The sequence below is a fragment of the Sitophilus oryzae genome, unplaced genomic scaffold (genome assembly GCF_002938485.1).
Source record: "Sitophilus oryzae breed Bouriz unplaced genomic scaffold, Soryzae_2.0 scaffold_1436_pilon_pilon, whole genome shotgun sequence".
NCBI lineage: Eukaryota > Metazoa > Arthropoda > Insecta > Coleoptera > Curculionidae > Sitophilus > Sitophilus oryzae.
The window spans coordinates 4375484-4394087 of record NW_022146100.1 but is presented as its reverse complement, the minus strand read 5'-3'; the positions used below and the strand labels follow the sequence as shown (position 1 = coordinate 4394087).

Here is an 18604-nt window from a genome sequence, read left to right as displayed (position 1 = left end):
GTTCTCAGCACAGCTTTTTAAGTTTTTAATGCCACTTTTTCACAATTATTACCGGTTGGAGTAAATAAAACTTGAATTAAACTCACAAGATAGCAATAATTACTTTGAAAATGGACGCTATAAACACTTTTCGGAATTTCTTTAGTGAGAGCGGTTTAGATCTTGAAAGATTATTATGATTTTTGAAGATTCTGACTTTGACAAGAGAAAATTATTTCTGTTTTTGTTTGCCGTTGTTCTTAGCGACCGCTATAGCAGCGCCAGATCGCGTATAACGGTCGCGACCCAAAATAATTTCGCGACCCAAAATTTTTGCGGGCTTTCCAATCTAAACTTGTTGCATTTATCTATGCAGTACACCGAGCTGCTGTGCACCGTCGTAACCACCCTGTAGCTATACACCTTAGCTCAGCCGGAGGAAGTTTTCAAGTACAATCGAATAGAGTAAGACTGTACAATTTTAGTTTAGATTTAGTTTGATATTTGTAATCCACCCAGGATATTGTACTTAGTTTAAGTAAGGGTGATTATGACGTCATACTTTTAGTTAGTTTTCTTGATTTAAATTTTATTCTACTTTTCAACGTTTATTCATTTCCATTTCTTTAAATATTAACTTTTTGATATTTTAATAAATTGCTTAAATATTTTTAGTAGTATTATTTACAGTCTAGTCTCATAGTTAAGTTAGAGTCACTTAAGTTCAAGTAATTATAGTATATTTGAAGTTCATGGTAGTTACACTCAACAGTTCGAGGTTAGTGTTGAAGTCTACTTAACAGTAACATCTTTTATGCCGAGTTCATAGAGTATAATCTCGTGGCGCCCTTTTATTAATATCTTTGAACCCCGACCACCCGGCTGTTAAAATTAAAAAGCTAGTGGCCTCTATGCAACTCATCCTAATTAAGTAAACTTTGTGTTTTATTGAACGTCGAATTAGAAAAGGGCGTAGCACAAAGACACGGATAAAGAACTAAGCTTAGAATAATTGAACAAACTAAACTATGAAGCAGAACCTTCTGTATACAAAAAGGCACCAATGCTTAGCCTTTGCAGATAATTTAGTTTTCTTAGCAAGATATTGGAAAGAGTTGATATCGGTGTTCAAAATAATAGAAGATCAAGCGCAAAAAGTAGGCTTAGTGTTTAATGAGAATAAGACTAAGTTTATGGAGTGGTCAGGTAGGGATTTTGAGAAGGGAACATGTCTACAAATAGATTCTGTGAGAGGGAAACAATACGAGTTTGAGAAAGTAGATACATTCACATATGTAGGAACCGTATTTCTAAGGAACCCAACCCAAATGTAACTCAGGAAATTGTGGCAAGAATAATGGCAGAAAATAGAGTGTTAGCGCACTACAAACAATTATTAAGGGTAAGAACATCTCTAGAAGCTTGAAAATCAGAATGCACCAAACGATGATACGACCAATAGTGTTGTAGGCTTGTGAAACGTGGACGTTCAATGCAACGGAAAATTCGAGGCTAAAGATTTGGGAAAGAAAAATACAGAGGAAGATTTTTGGAGGAAAGAAAATGAACAACAAATAAACCAGAAGAACAAATAATGAAGAATTAAAGCAACTGTATCAGGCACCGATTATAACGGAAGTAGCAAGAGCACAAAGACTCAGATGGCTGGGACACAAGCTCATAGCAAGGCGGATCATATGATTTATAAATATACAGGGTGTTCCTTTTAAAAAAAACAACTTTAGTTCATATTTTCGAAAATATTTTTTTCGTAGAGAAACAGACTACGCCACTGGTGATCTACGTAAAAATTTCTCCAAGAATCAGTTTTCACCTTCTCGATATCATCCATAATAACGGAGATACGGCGGATGTCGCAGACCCTGTAGCTCAGAAACGAAGAGGGCTATGAAAATTTTGTTGACAGCATCTTCCGTTTGACAAAAAAGTGGCACAGGTTTGTGCAAACCGCATCGTTCTATCTTTACTAATAATGGAGATACCGTATGATTTCAACCAAAATGGGACACTCTGTACACAAACTAATTATAGCTAACACAAACAATACACATCATTTAAAGTTACCGAGTCGGAAAGAAAAAAGGTACTTACCTCGAACTCCAATTTATACAGGACGGGAAATTTCTTGCGCTGCTCGCACAGTTTCATGAAGTAGGAGATGTCGGTAGGGCGGTCCGTGATAGCGTCCGTAACTGTTCCGTTGTCATCTGCAAAACGTAAGATTTCCATATTCAAAAAGACAAAACGGACTCTACATAAGCCAATACGAATACTAGAGAAACAACTACACGTTCAAATTAGACTCTTGAAATGCAACAAAAGCTTTCGCCTATTAATAAGTTAAAACTAATTATATATAATATAAATATTAAGGTAACATCTTGTATCGATTCTGTGATACCACGTATTAATAAATAAAAAGAAAAATAATAAACAAAAAATAAGAAGATAATAATATGAATAAAAGAACCAAAGACTAAAATTAAATTACAGTACTAAAATAAATTTTCACAATTTTAAAGCATGTGATTCACATTTTGTAAAATTTTCCATGTGAAAGTTAACAAAACAATAGTATATTATTTTATTAAAAGTAAAAATGATTTCTCTTGTTACCGAAATAGTGTAAGCAGTATAATGCCGATTAAAAGTTGTCTCTGATATTTTGTCGATTTAGGCCTCGTTGATGAGATAAACGCTATTTTATTAATTTGCCTTGATCCAAGTCTAATAGCAACCTTTAAAAAAATTAATATCATTAACTTGCGAAAGTATTAAGTAAGTATACTCTGTTTTTTTTCTCAGGTAAGATTTCGACAGACGATGACAGAAGAAAAGCAGATGACGTCCCATACCAATCTATTTATTTTACTAAAAAAAGTTTCTAATAATTTTAAGTTATCTATGGATGGGTTTAAATATAAATCCGTTATACGTCGTGTCTTGTTGTTTTTAACCAGTTTTATTGGTTTATTTAAAAAATGACAGATCGTATTTCAATTTTATTGCTTTGACGGAACGATGAACGATAAAGGACGCCGATGCGTATGAACTCGCCTTTAGATTTTTGTCATTTTTGACGCTTGTCAAAGTCTTGCCAAATTATAGGTTATAATTTTGTGTCAACTTTTGTTAAATACCCTGCGTTTTGGAAGATGATGCATTTTGATTCGTATTATTACGTGTGTTTTGTGTCTTTTCAAGTCAAGTGGAGGAAAAATCGAGTGAACATTAACTGTAGACTCAGAGCACAGTTTATGGTTAATACTCGCTGCCCAGGCAGAAAGTCTTATACACCCCATCGTTAAAGTTTGTATACTATCTCGTCGTAGATAAGTGCATCTCGTATATGGTAGAAGGATCAAACTAAACACATACTAAAAACTGGAGTAGGTGTAAAATATCGACATCACACGATAGGTAAATAATGGATTTTAGTACTGCAGAAAAATAATGTCAAAAGGTACTGGTTTAAAAAAATTAAGATTAAAGTTAATTAATCAACCTTTAAGGTATAAAATTTGGTAGATGATATTATTAATAAAATAGTTTGCTTCATTTACCTATGTTGTTTTATTTATTCCTGTGGAATATTACAAATTTGTATTTGTACATAAGTTATATTGATAAATATAATCATAAATTCGGGTAGTTTCATAAAGCTTGAAAGTAAATAATAGTTCTTTTTCATATTTTTTGGTATGTAGTGTCTTGTTCTTGTTTGTCTTGTATTAACACATACCGTTTTTATTAAATAAAATAACTCGATTACATTTTTTCAGTTTTATACAGTTTTTTTCACAATATTTTGAAGTAATCACTTGTCATCTTGTCAATCAAATTTTAAATATTTCCTGCTATGCGTTCCAGTTGTACCAACTTATTTCTTTGTAAAATAAAATAAACTACTTTGAAATTAAAATGACAGACACATCTATCACTGTCAAGGATCTTCTCGTTGGACAGACTATACTAATTGATTTCTCATCAAAAATATGAAAAAAGTTATAAGCATGTGTATGGAAATGCATAGTTAGAGTTAGATCAGGATGTTAAAACTTCTTAAAATTATTTTTTTTTGTATTTATCTTAAATATCATTATTTTATATTTGCTGTATGTTGGACTAATAGTAATAATATTTAATAATAAATTAGGTAAAATATATAATTTATTAATTTTATTTTTATTTTAATTTTATTAATTGTGATTAATAAAATTTGCGTTCATCTCATCAAGGGGACTGAATTTTACAAAATATCAAGAGATAACTTTTACTTGGCATTAAACGGCCTACACAATTTTGATATCAACAGAAAAAAAAATCAGTGGCGCACATGTTTTTTTTTGAAAAATATTCCAGTGATAACCTATATGCACGTCCCTGATAAATTTATCGACACTTTTTTAGCATTAAAATATGTAGCACTTATAGCAATTTTTACACAGAAGAATCACTAAAAGTACTTGGAAGAAAATTATAATAAATCGAAAGATTATTAAGTCTTTAACACCCTGTAGCTACGAAACAAAGCAGAATCAGACCTATGTTGATATGATATATCCTTACGTAAAAATAAATTTTATTTTTACGTAAGGAATCTTCCCACGAGAGATGGCACATGTTTTTTGAAACACCCTGTATACCCGACGTGTTTACCGATATTATAAAAAATAGAAAATACGTGATGTTACCTATATCACTCTAATCAAAGAATTTTCTGAAATTCTGTCTGATAAACTCTCTACAGTGTCATTTTCAATAAAACAAAACCCGTCAATCTCTAGCACGTATGTTGTAAACGTAAAAAAACCTTTTTCAATCTCGCTAAAACGCCAGAATCTTAGTGCACGTTTTTATAGAGTTGGGATTGATCTTTCTTGCTACTTTTACCAAGATTGAGACGTTTTATTGCGTAAACGTGTTAGATTCTACGCGAAGATGTGAATTTATGATGCTTTTTACTCTCCTTTATCTTTTACTATTCTTGTTTATATTTAAGAATATCAAATAAAATATGTAAAAGATGATTTAGATTTTAAACGAGTATATACTCTGTTTTTTTTCTCAAGTTCAGACGATGACAGAAACTGTCTCATTTTACTGAATTTGTGTATTTCGTAGTTTCCACGATGGCAATGTTGAAGATCCGCCCTATTTAATGACCAACAAATACTAAAATGAATATTTATTAAATTTCGATATTTTAGTTTTAAAGTTCACAATTTTTATGTCTATGATACACGTTTTATAAAATCTCCCATTACCTTTTTATTTAACGTTCTAAGGACATATTTTTTTAACATAAATCAGGAACTAATCTTTTGAAGTATCCTTGATAAGGACGAAAATACACGTCGGAACGATGGCAATATTTTAAATATAAGGTTGTTTATTTCCTGGTCCTAAACCTGTGAACGTGATTTCAACTAAAATAAATATCTATTAAATTGCGATACTTTAGTTTTAAAGTTCACAATTCTTATGTATATGATTGACATTTTATAAAAACTGCCAACATTTTTACATTTATCATCCTAAGAGCATTTTTCCATCTATCAAACATATCTTGAGCCCCTAAGCGTTTTCTTTATCGCTTAACAAAACCGAGAAAGTGATATGCTCGTCCCTCCGTAACTGGAATCGATATTTCCCTCTCACCTGGCTCGTTATCGCGGCTCTATCTTTTCCAGAACGATCTCTGGAAACTCTATCAGATCGGCCGCGGTGAGCTTCATTCTGATTCAAGGTCAGATAGCGGGGCTGCTTGCGAGATGGCGTGAAACTCAAATCGATTTCGCTATTCGTACGACGAAATTGAAGGAAAAAAATGCTTTTTCTCAATAAAATAAACGAAATACTACTTACTCAGTTATTTGTACTAGATTAGTTAAATTAACTTATACACTCAAATGTAAAAAAAACGCAACGGGGAAAAAATTGGTCAAATTTAAAGCGATATATTTTTGTTAATTTTAGCCCTATTTTCATGAATTTTTTAACAAGCTGTATATAATTACAGCAACTTAAATTGGTAAACTAAGTTTTTTATATACTTTAGTATTTGGCATATTATACAGGGTTAATCTAGGGGTTGGTATTTTATCCTAACTTTGACACACCCTGTGCAATAATTTCGTGTGTAAATTTTCCTAAAATATAATTTTACGGTCAGAACTATGTCTCCTGAGCATTTTTTTTTGGGTCATGTCAATACTTGCCTTGGTGACCTTGGCGGCCACTCGATTGGACCCCTTCTGCCAATCCATTGCCGTGGATAATATCTATGCAACCACCGCCTTGTGACAATAGAATAATAATGCGGAGGGGCTCCATCTTGCTGAAAGTGTATGAGGTCTTCACTAAGTATTAAATTTCCTTCCAAATCTCCTTCAGCTGTATATAATTATATCAACTTAAATTGGTAAAGTATATAGTAATACCAACTTAAATTGGTAAGTTTTTTATATACTTTAGTATTTGGCATATTATACAGGGTTAATCGGGGGTTGGTTTTTTATCCTAACTTTGACACATCCTGTGCAATAATTTCGTGTGTAAATTTTCCTAGAATATAATTTTACGGTCAGAACCATGTCTCCTGAGCATTTTTTTTTGGATCATGTCAATACTTGCCTTGGTTAATTTTTAAGAGAGAAACGAACTTGCCACCAACAATTTGCAATTTTTTCAATTATAATTCCTTTTTGAAATTTTTATTTTCAATATGACAAGGCAGCTTTGGTGATTATTGTGAACTATACATGGTGGGCCACTGAAAACTTACAATGGCTATAATTTTTAAACAAAAAAGATATCAAAAAAATAAAAAATACCATTTGATATGATATCTAAGGGGAATACATATGACGTATTTTTTGAACCGCCCCGACCTACCCCTTAAGCGGCACCCCTACTCACTCGAAAATCTTAAACGGCAACACCCCACTTGTGGCGCCTTTTTGGGAAGCCCATAAAAATGCTAAACGATGATCATAACGTTTTTAAGGTGAAATTGAAAAACTACCCCTTACACGAAAAATTAGGTGGACATTAATGAAAAAAGTGATATTTTTCAGTATAAGTTACAAATTGGGACCCAGCTTAATGAGGCAAATGAGGTATTTTTCAAACCACCCCGATCCACCTCTAGGTGCCACCCACTCACTTCTAATCTCAAGATAGCGATACCCCAGTTGTGACACTTCTTTGGAAAGCTAATTGAAATTAATTGCTAAACGATGGTCATACAGATTTCAACTTCTGTCTTCTTTTAACAATTACTGGTAAGTAGTGATAAGAAATGTAGGTGTGACAATTTGAAAGAAATTTAAAATGATAATTTATTTTAACAATTGCTCAAAATGACAGCCGTTTTGTTCCATACAAAAATACAAACGATTTTCAAATTCTTCTCTCACTATTTGGAAAGTCTCTCTCGGAATATTTCGACATGCTTCAGTTATCCTCTGCCGCAATTCCTGCAACGAACCTGGTTTTGTCTTGACTATGGATTTAGTGTAACCCCACAAGAAAAAGTCTAAAGGAGTGAGATCAGGTGACCTTGGCGGCCACTCGATTGGACCCCTTCTGCCAATCCATTGCCGTGGATAATATCTATGCAACCACCGCCTTGTGACAATAGAATAATAATAATGCGGAGGGGCTCCATCTTGCTGAAAGTGTATGAGGTCTTCACTAAGTATTAAATTTCCTTCCAAATCTCCTTCAGCTGTATATAATTATATCAACTTAAATTGGTAAAGTATATAGTAATACCAACTTAAATTGGTAAGTTTTTTATATACTTTAGTATTTGGCATATTATACAGGGTTAATCGGGGGTTGGTTTTTTATCCTAACTTTGACACATCCTGTGCAATAATTTCGTGTGTAAATTTTCCTAGAATATAATTTTACGGTCAGAACCATGTCTCCTGAGCATTTTTTTTTGGATCATGTCAATACTTGCCTTGGTTAATTTTTAAGAGAGAAACGAACTTGCCACCAACAATTTGCAATTTTTTTCAATTATAATTCCTTTTGAAATTTTTATTTTCAATATGACAAGGCAGCTTTGGTGATTATTGTGAACTATACATGGTGGGCCACTGAAAACTTACAATGGCTATAATTTTAAACCAAAAGATATCAAAAAAAATAAAAAATACCGTTTCTATGATATCGAAGGGGAATACATATGACGTATTTTTTGAACCACCCCGACCTACCCCTTAGGCGGCACCCCTGCTCACTTGAAAATCTTAAATGGCAACACCCCACTTATGGCGCCTTTTTGGGAAGCTAAACGATAATCATAACGTTTTTAGTGTTAAATTGAAAAACTACCCCTTACACGAAAAATTAGGTGGACATTAATGAAAAAAGTGATATTTTTCAGTATAAGTTACAAATTGGGACCCAGCTTAATGAGGCAAATGAGGTATTTTTCAAACCACCCCGACCCACCCCTAGGTACCAACCACTCACTTCTAATCTCAAGATAGCGATACCCCACTTGTGACACTTCTTTGGAAAGCTAATTGAAATTGCTAAACGATGGTCATACAGATTTCAACTTCTGTCTTCTTTCAACAATTACTGGTAAGTAGTGATAAGAAATGTAGGTGTGACAATTTGAAAGGAATTTAAAATGATAATTTATTTTAACAATTGCTCAAAATGACAGCCGTTTTGTTCCATACAAAAATACAAACGATTTTCAAATTCTTCTCTCACTTTTTGGAAAGTCTCTCTCGGAATATTTCGACATGGCTTCAGTTATCCTCTGCCGCAATTCCTGCAACGAACCTGGTTTTGTCTTGTAGACTATGGATTTAGTGTAACCCCACAAGAAAAAGTCTAAAGGAGTGAGATCAGGTGACCTTGGCGGCCACTCGATTGGACCCCTTCTGCCAATCCATTGCCGTGGATAATATCTATCCAACCACCGCCTTGTGACAATAGAATAATAATAATGCGGAGGGGCTCCATCTTGCTGAAAGTGTATGAGGTCTTCACTAAGTATTAAATTTCCTTCCAAATCTCCTTCAGCTGTATATAATTATATCAACTTAAATTGGTAAAGTATATAGTAATACCAACTTAAATTGGTAAGTTTTTTATATACTTTAGTATTTGGCATATTATACAGGGTTAATCAGGGGTTGGTTTTTTATCCTAACTTTGACACATCCTGTGCAATAATTTCGTGTGTAAATTTTCCTAAAATATAATTTTACGGTCAGAACCATGTCTCCTGAGCATTTTTTTTTGGATCATGTTAATACTTGCCTTGGTTAATTTTGCCACCAACAATTTGCAATTTTTTCAATTAGAATTCCTTTTTGAAATTTTTATTTTCAATATGACAAGGCAGCTTTGGTGATTATTGTGAACTATACATGGTGGGCCACTGAAAACTTACAATGGCTATAATTTTTAAACCAAAAAAGATATCAAAAAAATAAAAAAATACCGTTTCTATGATATCGAAGGGGAATACATATGACGTATTTTTTGAACCACCCCGACCTACCCCTTAGGCGGCACCCCTGCTCACTTGAAAATCTTAAATGGCAACACCCCACTTGTGGCGCCTTTTTGGGAAGCTAAACGATAATCATAACGTTTTTAGTGTTAAATTGAAAAACTACCCCTTACACGAAAAATTAGGTGGACATTAATGAAAAAAGTGATTTTTCAGTATAAGTTACAAATTGGGACCCAGCTTAATGAGGCAAATGAGGTATTTTTCAAACCACCCGGACCCACCCCTAGGTGCCACCCACTCACTTCTAATCTCAAGATAGCGATACCCCACTTGTGACACTTCTTTGGAAAGCTAATTGAAATTGCTAAACGATGGTCATACAGATTTCAACTTCTGTCTTCTTTCAACAATTACTGGTAAGTAGTGATAAGAAATGTAGCTATGACAATTTAAAAAGAAATTTAAAATGATAATTTATTTTAACAATTGCTCAAAATGACAGCCGTTTTGTTCCATACAAAAATACAAACAATTTTCAAATTCTTCTCTCACTTTTTGGAAAGTCTCTCTGGAAATATTTCGACATGCTTCAGTTATCCTCTGCCGCAATTCTTGCAACAAACCTGGTTTTGTCTTGTAGACTATGGATTTAGTGTAACCCCACAAGAAAAAGTCTAAAGTAGTGAGATCAGGTGACCTTGGCGGCCACTCGATTGGACCCCTTCTGCCAATCCATTGCTGTGGATAATATCTATCCAACCACCGCCTTGTAACAATAGAATAATGCGGAGGGGCTCCATCTTGCTGAAAGTGTATGAGGTCTTCATTAAGAATTAAATTTCCTTCCAAATCTCCTTCAGCTGTATATAATTATATCAACTTAAATTGGTAAAGTATATAGTAATACCAACTTAAATTGGTAAGTTTTTTATATACTTTAGTATTTGGCATATTATACAGGGTTAATCGGGGGTTGGTTTTTTATCCTAACTTTGACACATCCTGTGCAATAATTTCGTGTGTAAATTTTCCTAAAATATAATTTTACGGTCAGAACCATGTCTCCTGAGCATTTTTTTTTGGATCATGTTAATACTTGCCTTGGTTAATTTTGCCACCAACAATTTGCAATTTTTTCAATTATAATTCCTTTTTGAAATTTTTATTTTCAATATGACAAGGCAGCTTTGGTGATTATTGTGAACTATACATGGTGGGCCACTGAAAACTTACAATGGCTATAATTTTTAAACCAAAAAAGATATCAAAAAAATAAAAAATACCGTTTCTATGATATCGAAGGGGAATACATATGACGTATTTTTTGAACCGCCCCGATCTACCCCTTAAGCGGCACCCCTACTCACTCGAAAATCTTAAACGGCAACACCCCACTTGTGGCGCCTTTTTGGGAAGGCCATAAAAAATGCTAAACGATGATCATAACGTTTTTAGGGTGAAATTGAAAAACTACCTCTTACACGAAAAATTAGGTGGACATTAATGAAAAAAGTAATTTTTTCAGCATAAGTTACAATTTTGGACCCAGCTAAATTAGGCAAATGAGGCATTTTTAAACCACCCCGACGCACCACTAGGTGCCATCCCCTCACTTCTAATCTCATCAATGCCATTTTTAAACCATTGCCATTTTCAAGTTAAAAATAAAAAATCTATATAATAAAAAGGCAACACAAAGATGTTTTACTAATCGTTCAGCCTAATTTTGCGATAACGCAAATTCTTCCTTATCATCTATTTTTTTACTTTCAACAGACAGGAACCTTAAAAGGCATATCTTTGCGTTTTTGCACTGTCTTCTATCGATTTTCAATCGTATGCAAATTTGGTAGTATTTTAAACGTTTATTTGATTCGCTTATTTGAAAGAAAAATGGTTTATCCTGTGGAAGAAAGAATTCAAATAGTTTTTCTTTATGATGCTGAAGGTATGTGTTATTTGAGAACGGCCCCTGCTTTCAATGAGAGAAATCCGGACAAAAACGTAAGTCACGTTTATGTTTGGTTTGGTTTGGTTTGGTTTGGTTTGGTTTGTGAGATTTGATTTTAAAGTTTCAAGAAACTGGGTCGGTTAAAAATAAAAAAGGATAGGGCCCAGGGTACTGAATGAAGATGCAGATGGAAGCTATTAGTCAGTTATCAGTCAATCCAGAAGCATCAACACGCCAGTTGGCGTAAATCACAGGTATACCTCAAATATCTGTCAGGAGAGTATTGAAAATGCACAAATTCCATCCCTACAAAATAAAGATTCTGCAGGAACTTGGCGACGACGATCCAGATAGAAGGTTTCAGTTCTGTGAACTAATGACGGAGGAAATTCGAAGGAAACCTTCACTCACTAAAAATATTTGTTTTAGTGATGAGTGCTCATTTTTTTTAAACGGAATTGTGAATAAGCAGAACTGCAGATACTGGAGCAATGAGAATCCGCATATTGTTGTTGAAGGACACACCCAACATCCCTAAAAGTTCAATGTTTGGTGCGGAATACTAGGCGATAAAATTATAGGTCCATTTTTCATCGACGGAAATTTGACTGGTGATGCTTATGTGGAAATGCTGAACAATTTGATAGAGCCAGCCATTGTAAATGAGGTTGAAAATCAAAGAGATTTGGAAGGAAACTTAATTCTTAATGAAGACCTCATACACTTTCAGCAAGATGGAGCCCCTCCGCATTATTCTATTGTCACAAGGCGGTGGTTGGATAGATATTATCCATGGCAATGGATTGGCAGAAGGGATCCAATCGAGTGGCCGCCAAGGTCACCTGATCTCACTCCTTTAGACTTTTTCTTGTGGGGTTACACTAAATCTATAGTCTTGAAGACAAAACCAGGTTCGTTGCAGGAATTGCAGCAGAGGATAACTGAAGCATGTCGAAATATTCCGAGAGAGACTTTCCAAAAAGTGAGATAAGAATTTAAAAATCGTTTGTATTTTTGTATGGAACAAAACGGCTGTCATTTTGAGCAATTGTTAAAATAAATAATCATTTTAAATTTCTTTCAAATTGTCACACCTACATTTCTTATCACTACTTACCAGTAATTTTTGAAAGAAGACAGAAGTTGAAATCTGTATGACCATCGTTTAGCAATTTCAATTAGCTTTCCAAAGAAGTGTCACAAGTGGGGTATCGCTATCTTGAGATTAGAAGTGAGTGGGTGGTACCTAGGGGTGGATCGGGGTGGTTTGAAAAATACCTCATTTGCCTCATTAAGCTGGGTCCCAATTAAATATTTTTTGTTGAAATAAGACACAATAAAATCTCTTGAATACAATTTGTTGCTCTACTTTTGTCGCCCCCATTCTCATCAATTTTTATAATCATTATTATTTACCATTTTTAAACTGATTAAAGTACACCAACATTTTGTAAAATATTACTTTTAGTGTAAGGATAGTGTGTTAGTAAACATAGCCGAAAATCACAACCTAATAATTTTTTTTATTCAAACATGAATAAAAATGAACTTTGTTGCTCTACTTCTGTCCGATAGTGTAAATATATATAGATTCAAAAGAAAAATTGAATCCGGAATTAAATCATTATATTAAAATACCGTTTTCAGTTATCACAATTTTAATGTACCGGATACACATTTTATAAAAAAAAATCTGCCATATTAATGTGCTGTTAATTTTATATAAATCACGACCATGTACAAACGAAACAAGCAAATAAAACTCACAAATTTGGATAACATCACAGTGCAATATAATGACAAATAAATTTGTAAAACAAAATATTAAATAAATAAACTGTAACATATGTTAATGAGGTAAATGCAATTGTATTTGAAGTTTGCTATTTACATACATGCATAAACATAAACATGCATAAACATACATGCATAAACATACATGCATAAACATATTTACATACATGCATTTACATACATGCATAAACAATGGTATACCATGTGATCAAATGGAGAAATCACCGTAGGCGCCGTAGTTAGGGACAACTTATAATCAGATATTTAAAGTTCTTGATACTTTAAAATAACAATATAAATTGTTTCCAAATAGCGAACAAGTGTTTTAAGAATACTTAAATTCTTTTGTATTGTAGTTTAAATATTTAACATGAACTTTAAACAGCTTAATAACAGCTGTCTTTGTTGAAAATTTCAGCAAGACTTAAAGTGGTAGGTATCTTCTTCGTCTTTATCAAAATTATTAGAATTGAATGTGGATTTTTGCAAAAATAATTTTTAAATAAATTCACTTTGTTCAGATGTGTAACAAACAAAAACACACAGTGAAAGAACTAAGCTTAGATACGTTTGGAACTGGACTATGAAAAAATGTTGGAGGTAAAAGATAAGGAAACATCATCAGAGCACCTCATCACTGAATCTACTGTTTCCTCCTTTTTTGAGTGATAACTCAACACAGTAGATTCTATAAGGATGCGGTGATTAACTTTTCTCCTCCCATACAATCTAGAATATATAATTTTACGCCCATTTCTGGATTCATTCTCATTCAATCACACGGTACTTCAGCACAATACTCCACTCAAAACGTACCGTTAAATTTACTGGTAGGCAACAGTCCGCTGTTCAGCATAGACAGCTTGATCGCATTGGGAATCGACGTAAACGAATTAGCAGCACTAACATGCCGTTTCTTCCTCGGCTTGTCCACCTCATTATTATACCGAGGCGTCGACCTTGATCTGTGGTGCTTCTTGTTGACCGTTCCCGTAGAGTGCGCCTTGTGCTTGGTCGTTTCCGGGTCGCTCGACATGGCGCACCGCCGTTCAGTCCTCCCTGCGCCCGTCAGAACCGGCCGCCGATTGGCCCGTGCGTGCCGGTTGAAGCATGAGGGAGATCTGTCATTGCGGGATGAGAACGGAAATCAAGTGAGGCTTTCGAGGTGATTTAGGACGGGCGATTCGAAACGGCGGGTGAGAACGATAAATTTCATGCCAGGGTTAGACGGAAGGTCAGTAGTCGATGTTTGCGGATTAATGGATCGTGGGTAGGGGTAATTTGTCAGCGGCTGGCGGATTGACGTATGCGTAACCTGAAATAGGAAGAGAAATTAGTATATTATGTGATAATGTTCTACAGGGTTGTTCAGGCTATTCGACACGGAGATTGTAGCCAAATGATTAAATTTATAGAAACTGTAAGTTGTGGGATCATTGCGAAGGACTACTAGAACTACAATTTAAAATAATTTTCAAGTACAGGGTGTCCCAAATAAATAAAAATTACCAAAGTTGTATTTTTTTAAACGGAGCCCCCTGGATATTAATACAGTTTTAGTACGATTAAAATATTGGTAAATTTGATTAAGGTTTGCCTTACCTAAATCTTGCCGTTTTTGAGATATTTACAATTTTCTTTTTCCTAGGCGTATTTAAGTTTTTAAAATCACTTATACACACGTAAGCAATTAATAGTAGCATTAAAAATATTCCTATCTTATACAGAATATCTAAAAAATTATTTTAAATAATAAACTAGCTTCAAACTGCAATAACTTGTTCAACTTAAACGGAACACCTTGTATATTTTACAAACATCAGATACAATATTTATTTATATATTAAATTGTACTATACTATTTTTTTTTTCCTATGTCTTCAAATCTTTATAGAAAATGCATTTTCTTATATTTTATACCTTATTTATTTATCAATATACCTATGGAATCTTGACATTTTAGATTTTTTTTAAACAAGTAAAAAATTCGCTCAATGTACAGATGCTAAAACTTATATAATATTCCTAACTCATTTATTTAGAAACTGTAATAAAATTTGACAGACAATTAAATTGTGCATCTTATGCGTAAAAATATACAAAGTGCTCCATTTATATTAAACAAGTTATCTGTCTAGCATTATCTATTAGTGACGGGAATAATCGAATTATTTTCACCATCGAATAATTAGTAATAATTCATATTTCACAATCGAATTAATAATTCGAATTATTTAGTAGTATTATAAATTTAACCTAAAAATAAATTCGTCCCAGCTAGTGCTCGTCTAGGGGCTATTTTAAACAAATTCTGAACCATTGCCATACCTATATTCTATCACTGAATAAAAAATTAAAAAAAAAATTCTTTATTCGATGTATTCTATTAACTGTGCCGAAGCCGTTTAATAAATTAAACCATAATTTAAAGTTTTAAATTTAAAAGTGCCGAGTTTATGATTGTTTCAATTCCTATTGAAAAGCTCATATCTAAAATAAAAGCTTCTTCTAAAACGATATAAGTATGTCCTTGTTCGTATTTCTTTTTCTTTTATCAGTTGCAATCAATAATTATTTAGATAAAAGAAGAAAATTAATTTTAGTGTTCGGTGAAATTTGGGTGAGATGGAAATGAACCAAATAATAGTAGTATTCTTTTATTCCTACGTGGTATAGGAAATAACAATGATTTCTGGATTTTTCTATATCGGATCGTTCCTTTCTTTGCTTGATTCCCTTTATAAATCAGTTTAAGTGAAAATTTTCAGTTCGTTCAGAACGAAAGAATACTACTAATAGTACTATACTAATTACTAATATTCGTATTTGTCCATAAGAGGTTTGATGATCATCTATTTTTTTACTTTCAACAGACAGGAACCTTAAAAGGCATATCTTTGCGTTTTTGCACTGTCTTCTATCGATTTTCAATCGTTTGCAAATTTGGTAGTATTTTAAACGTTTATTTGATTCGCTTATTTGAAAGAGAAATGGTTTATCCTGTGGAAGAAAGAATTCAAATAGTTTTTCTTTATGATGCTGAAGGTATGTGTTATTTGAGAACGGCCCGTGCTTTCAATGAGAGAAATCCGGACAAAAACGTAAGTCACGTTTATGTTAGAGATTTGATTTTAAAGTTTCAAGAAACTGGGTCGGTCAAAAATAAAACAAGGACAGGGCCCAGGGTACTGAATGAAGATGCAGATGGAAGCTATTAGTCAGTTATCAGTCAATCCAGAAGCATCAACACGCCAGTTGGCGTAAATCACAGGTATACCTCGAACATCTATCAGGAGAGTATTGAAAATGCACAAATTCCATCCCTACAAAATGAAGATTCTGCAGGAACTTGGCGACGACGATCCAGATAGAAGGTTTCAGTTCTGTGAACTAATGACGGAGGAAATTCGAAGGAAACCTTCACTCACTAAAAATATTTGTTTTAGTGATGAGTGCTCATTTTTTTTAAACGGAATTGTGAATAAGCAGAACTGCAGATACTGGAGCGATGAGAATCCGCATATTGTTGTTGAAGGACACACCCAACCTCCCCAAAAGCTCAATGTTAGGTGCGAAATACTAGGCGATAAAATTATAGGACCATTTTTCATCGACGATCCATTTTAGATTTTTTTTAAACAAGTAAAAAATTCGCTCAATGTACAGATGCTAAAAATTATATAATATTCCTAACTCATTTATTTAGAAACTGTAATAAAATTTGACAGACAATTAAATTGTGCATCTTATGCGTAAAAATATACAAAGTGCTCCATTTATATTAAACAAGTTATCTGTCTAGCATTATCTATTAGTGACGGGAATAATCGAATTATTTTCACCATCGAATAATTAGTAATAATTCATATTTCACAATCGAATTAATAATTCGAATTATTTAGTAGTATTATAAATTTAACCTAAAAATAAATTCGTCCCAGCTAGTGCTCGTCTAGGGGCTATTTTAAACAAATCTGAACCATTGCCATACCTATATTCTATCACTGAATAAAAAATAAAAAAAATTCTTTATTCAATGTATTCTATTAACTGTGCCGAAGCCGTTTAATAAATTAAACCATAATTTAAAGTTTTAAATTTAAAAGTGCCGAGTTTATGATTGTTTCAATTCCTATTGAAAAGCTCATATCTAAAATAAAAGCTTCTTCTAAAACGATATAAGTATGTCCTTGTTTGTATTTCTTTTTATTTTATCAGTTGCAATCAATAATTATTTAGATAAAAGAAGAAAATTAATTTTAGTGTTCGGTGAAATTTGGGTGAGATGGAAATGAACCAAATAATAGTAGTATTCTTTCGTTCTGAACGAAATGAAAATTTTCACTTAAACTGATTTATTCCTACGTGGTATAGGAAATAACAATGATTTCTGGATTTTTCTATATCGGATCGTTCCTTTCTTTGCTTGATTCCCTTTATAAATCAGTTTAAGTGAAAATTTTCAGTTCGTTCAGAATGAAAGAATACTACTAATAGTACTATACTAATTACTAATATTCGTATTTGTCCATAAGAGGTTATGTTTTATGTTCATTTGTAATTCGGTTACCACAGATATAATATAAAATACTACTAATTTTTATCTCGATATATCGAAAAAGATAATTCGAATTAGTTAGTTTTAATTTACTATCGAATTAGTCGTATTATTTAATTCGAATTTTCCCAACACTATTATCTATATCAATATAGAAGGAACCACTAGATATTAATAAATATATTTTCATAGGTCAAGTTTTTCTTAGTACTGGTTAAATATAAACAACAGAATGAATATACTGTAATCGAATAAATGCAACGGTTATGCAATGAAGATCGCTGTCATTTTATATATAAAATTATTTGAGGAATGTTCTCGATTGTATTTTTCTCTAAATACAGGGTGGCGCTTCTCATAAGTCGCGGAGGCTCCACGGAAAATGATAGTTTGTACTGAAATTAAATTTTTTGAGCGTATTTGGGTTAATTTAGAGCACTTCTTAAAAATACAGACAGTTCTACAGAGTATGCCCAAAAAAGTTACACATCAAGTTGTGTTTTTTGTAATAAAACACTCTATATATTAATTAATTTTTGTATTCTGTGAGAAAAATAAAGGTGAGTGTTTCATTAGAGAAGTATATAATTAAAATATAAGGTTTTTGACATAATTAACATTTTCTAAAAATGAAGAACAATTTTAAAATTTCAATAAAAGCTACCTAGATTGAAGTATAGCCAAATATGTAGTTAAAATATCTGTTGTACTTTAAATCAAATTAAAACATGATCCAAAAAATTATACAGGGTGAGACAAAATTAATATTAAACATTAGGCACTTTTAATGGGAAGGATAACTCTTTTA

The 18604-nt window shown here is 32.8% G+C and overlaps 1 protein-coding gene across 2 annotated transcripts in view; it reads right to left on the bottom strand.

Moving 5' to 3' along the window:
- LOC115876500 (receptor-type tyrosine-protein phosphatase kappa) overlaps positions 1–18604 on the bottom strand; it is a 113299-nt gene that overhangs the window by 60119 nt on the left and 34576 nt on the right. For both annotated transcript variants that reach the window (XM_030892301.1, XM_030892302.1), the window contains exons 2-3: positions 14055–14553; positions 2092–2207 (exon numbers count right to left, since the gene is read on the bottom strand). In XM_030892301.1, the coding sequence (XP_030748161.1) occupies positions 2092–2207; positions 14055–14274 (336 nt within the window). In that variant the 5' untranslated portion in view covers positions 14275–14553. The remainder of the gene's footprint in view (positions 1–2091; positions 2208–14054; positions 14554–18604) is intronic.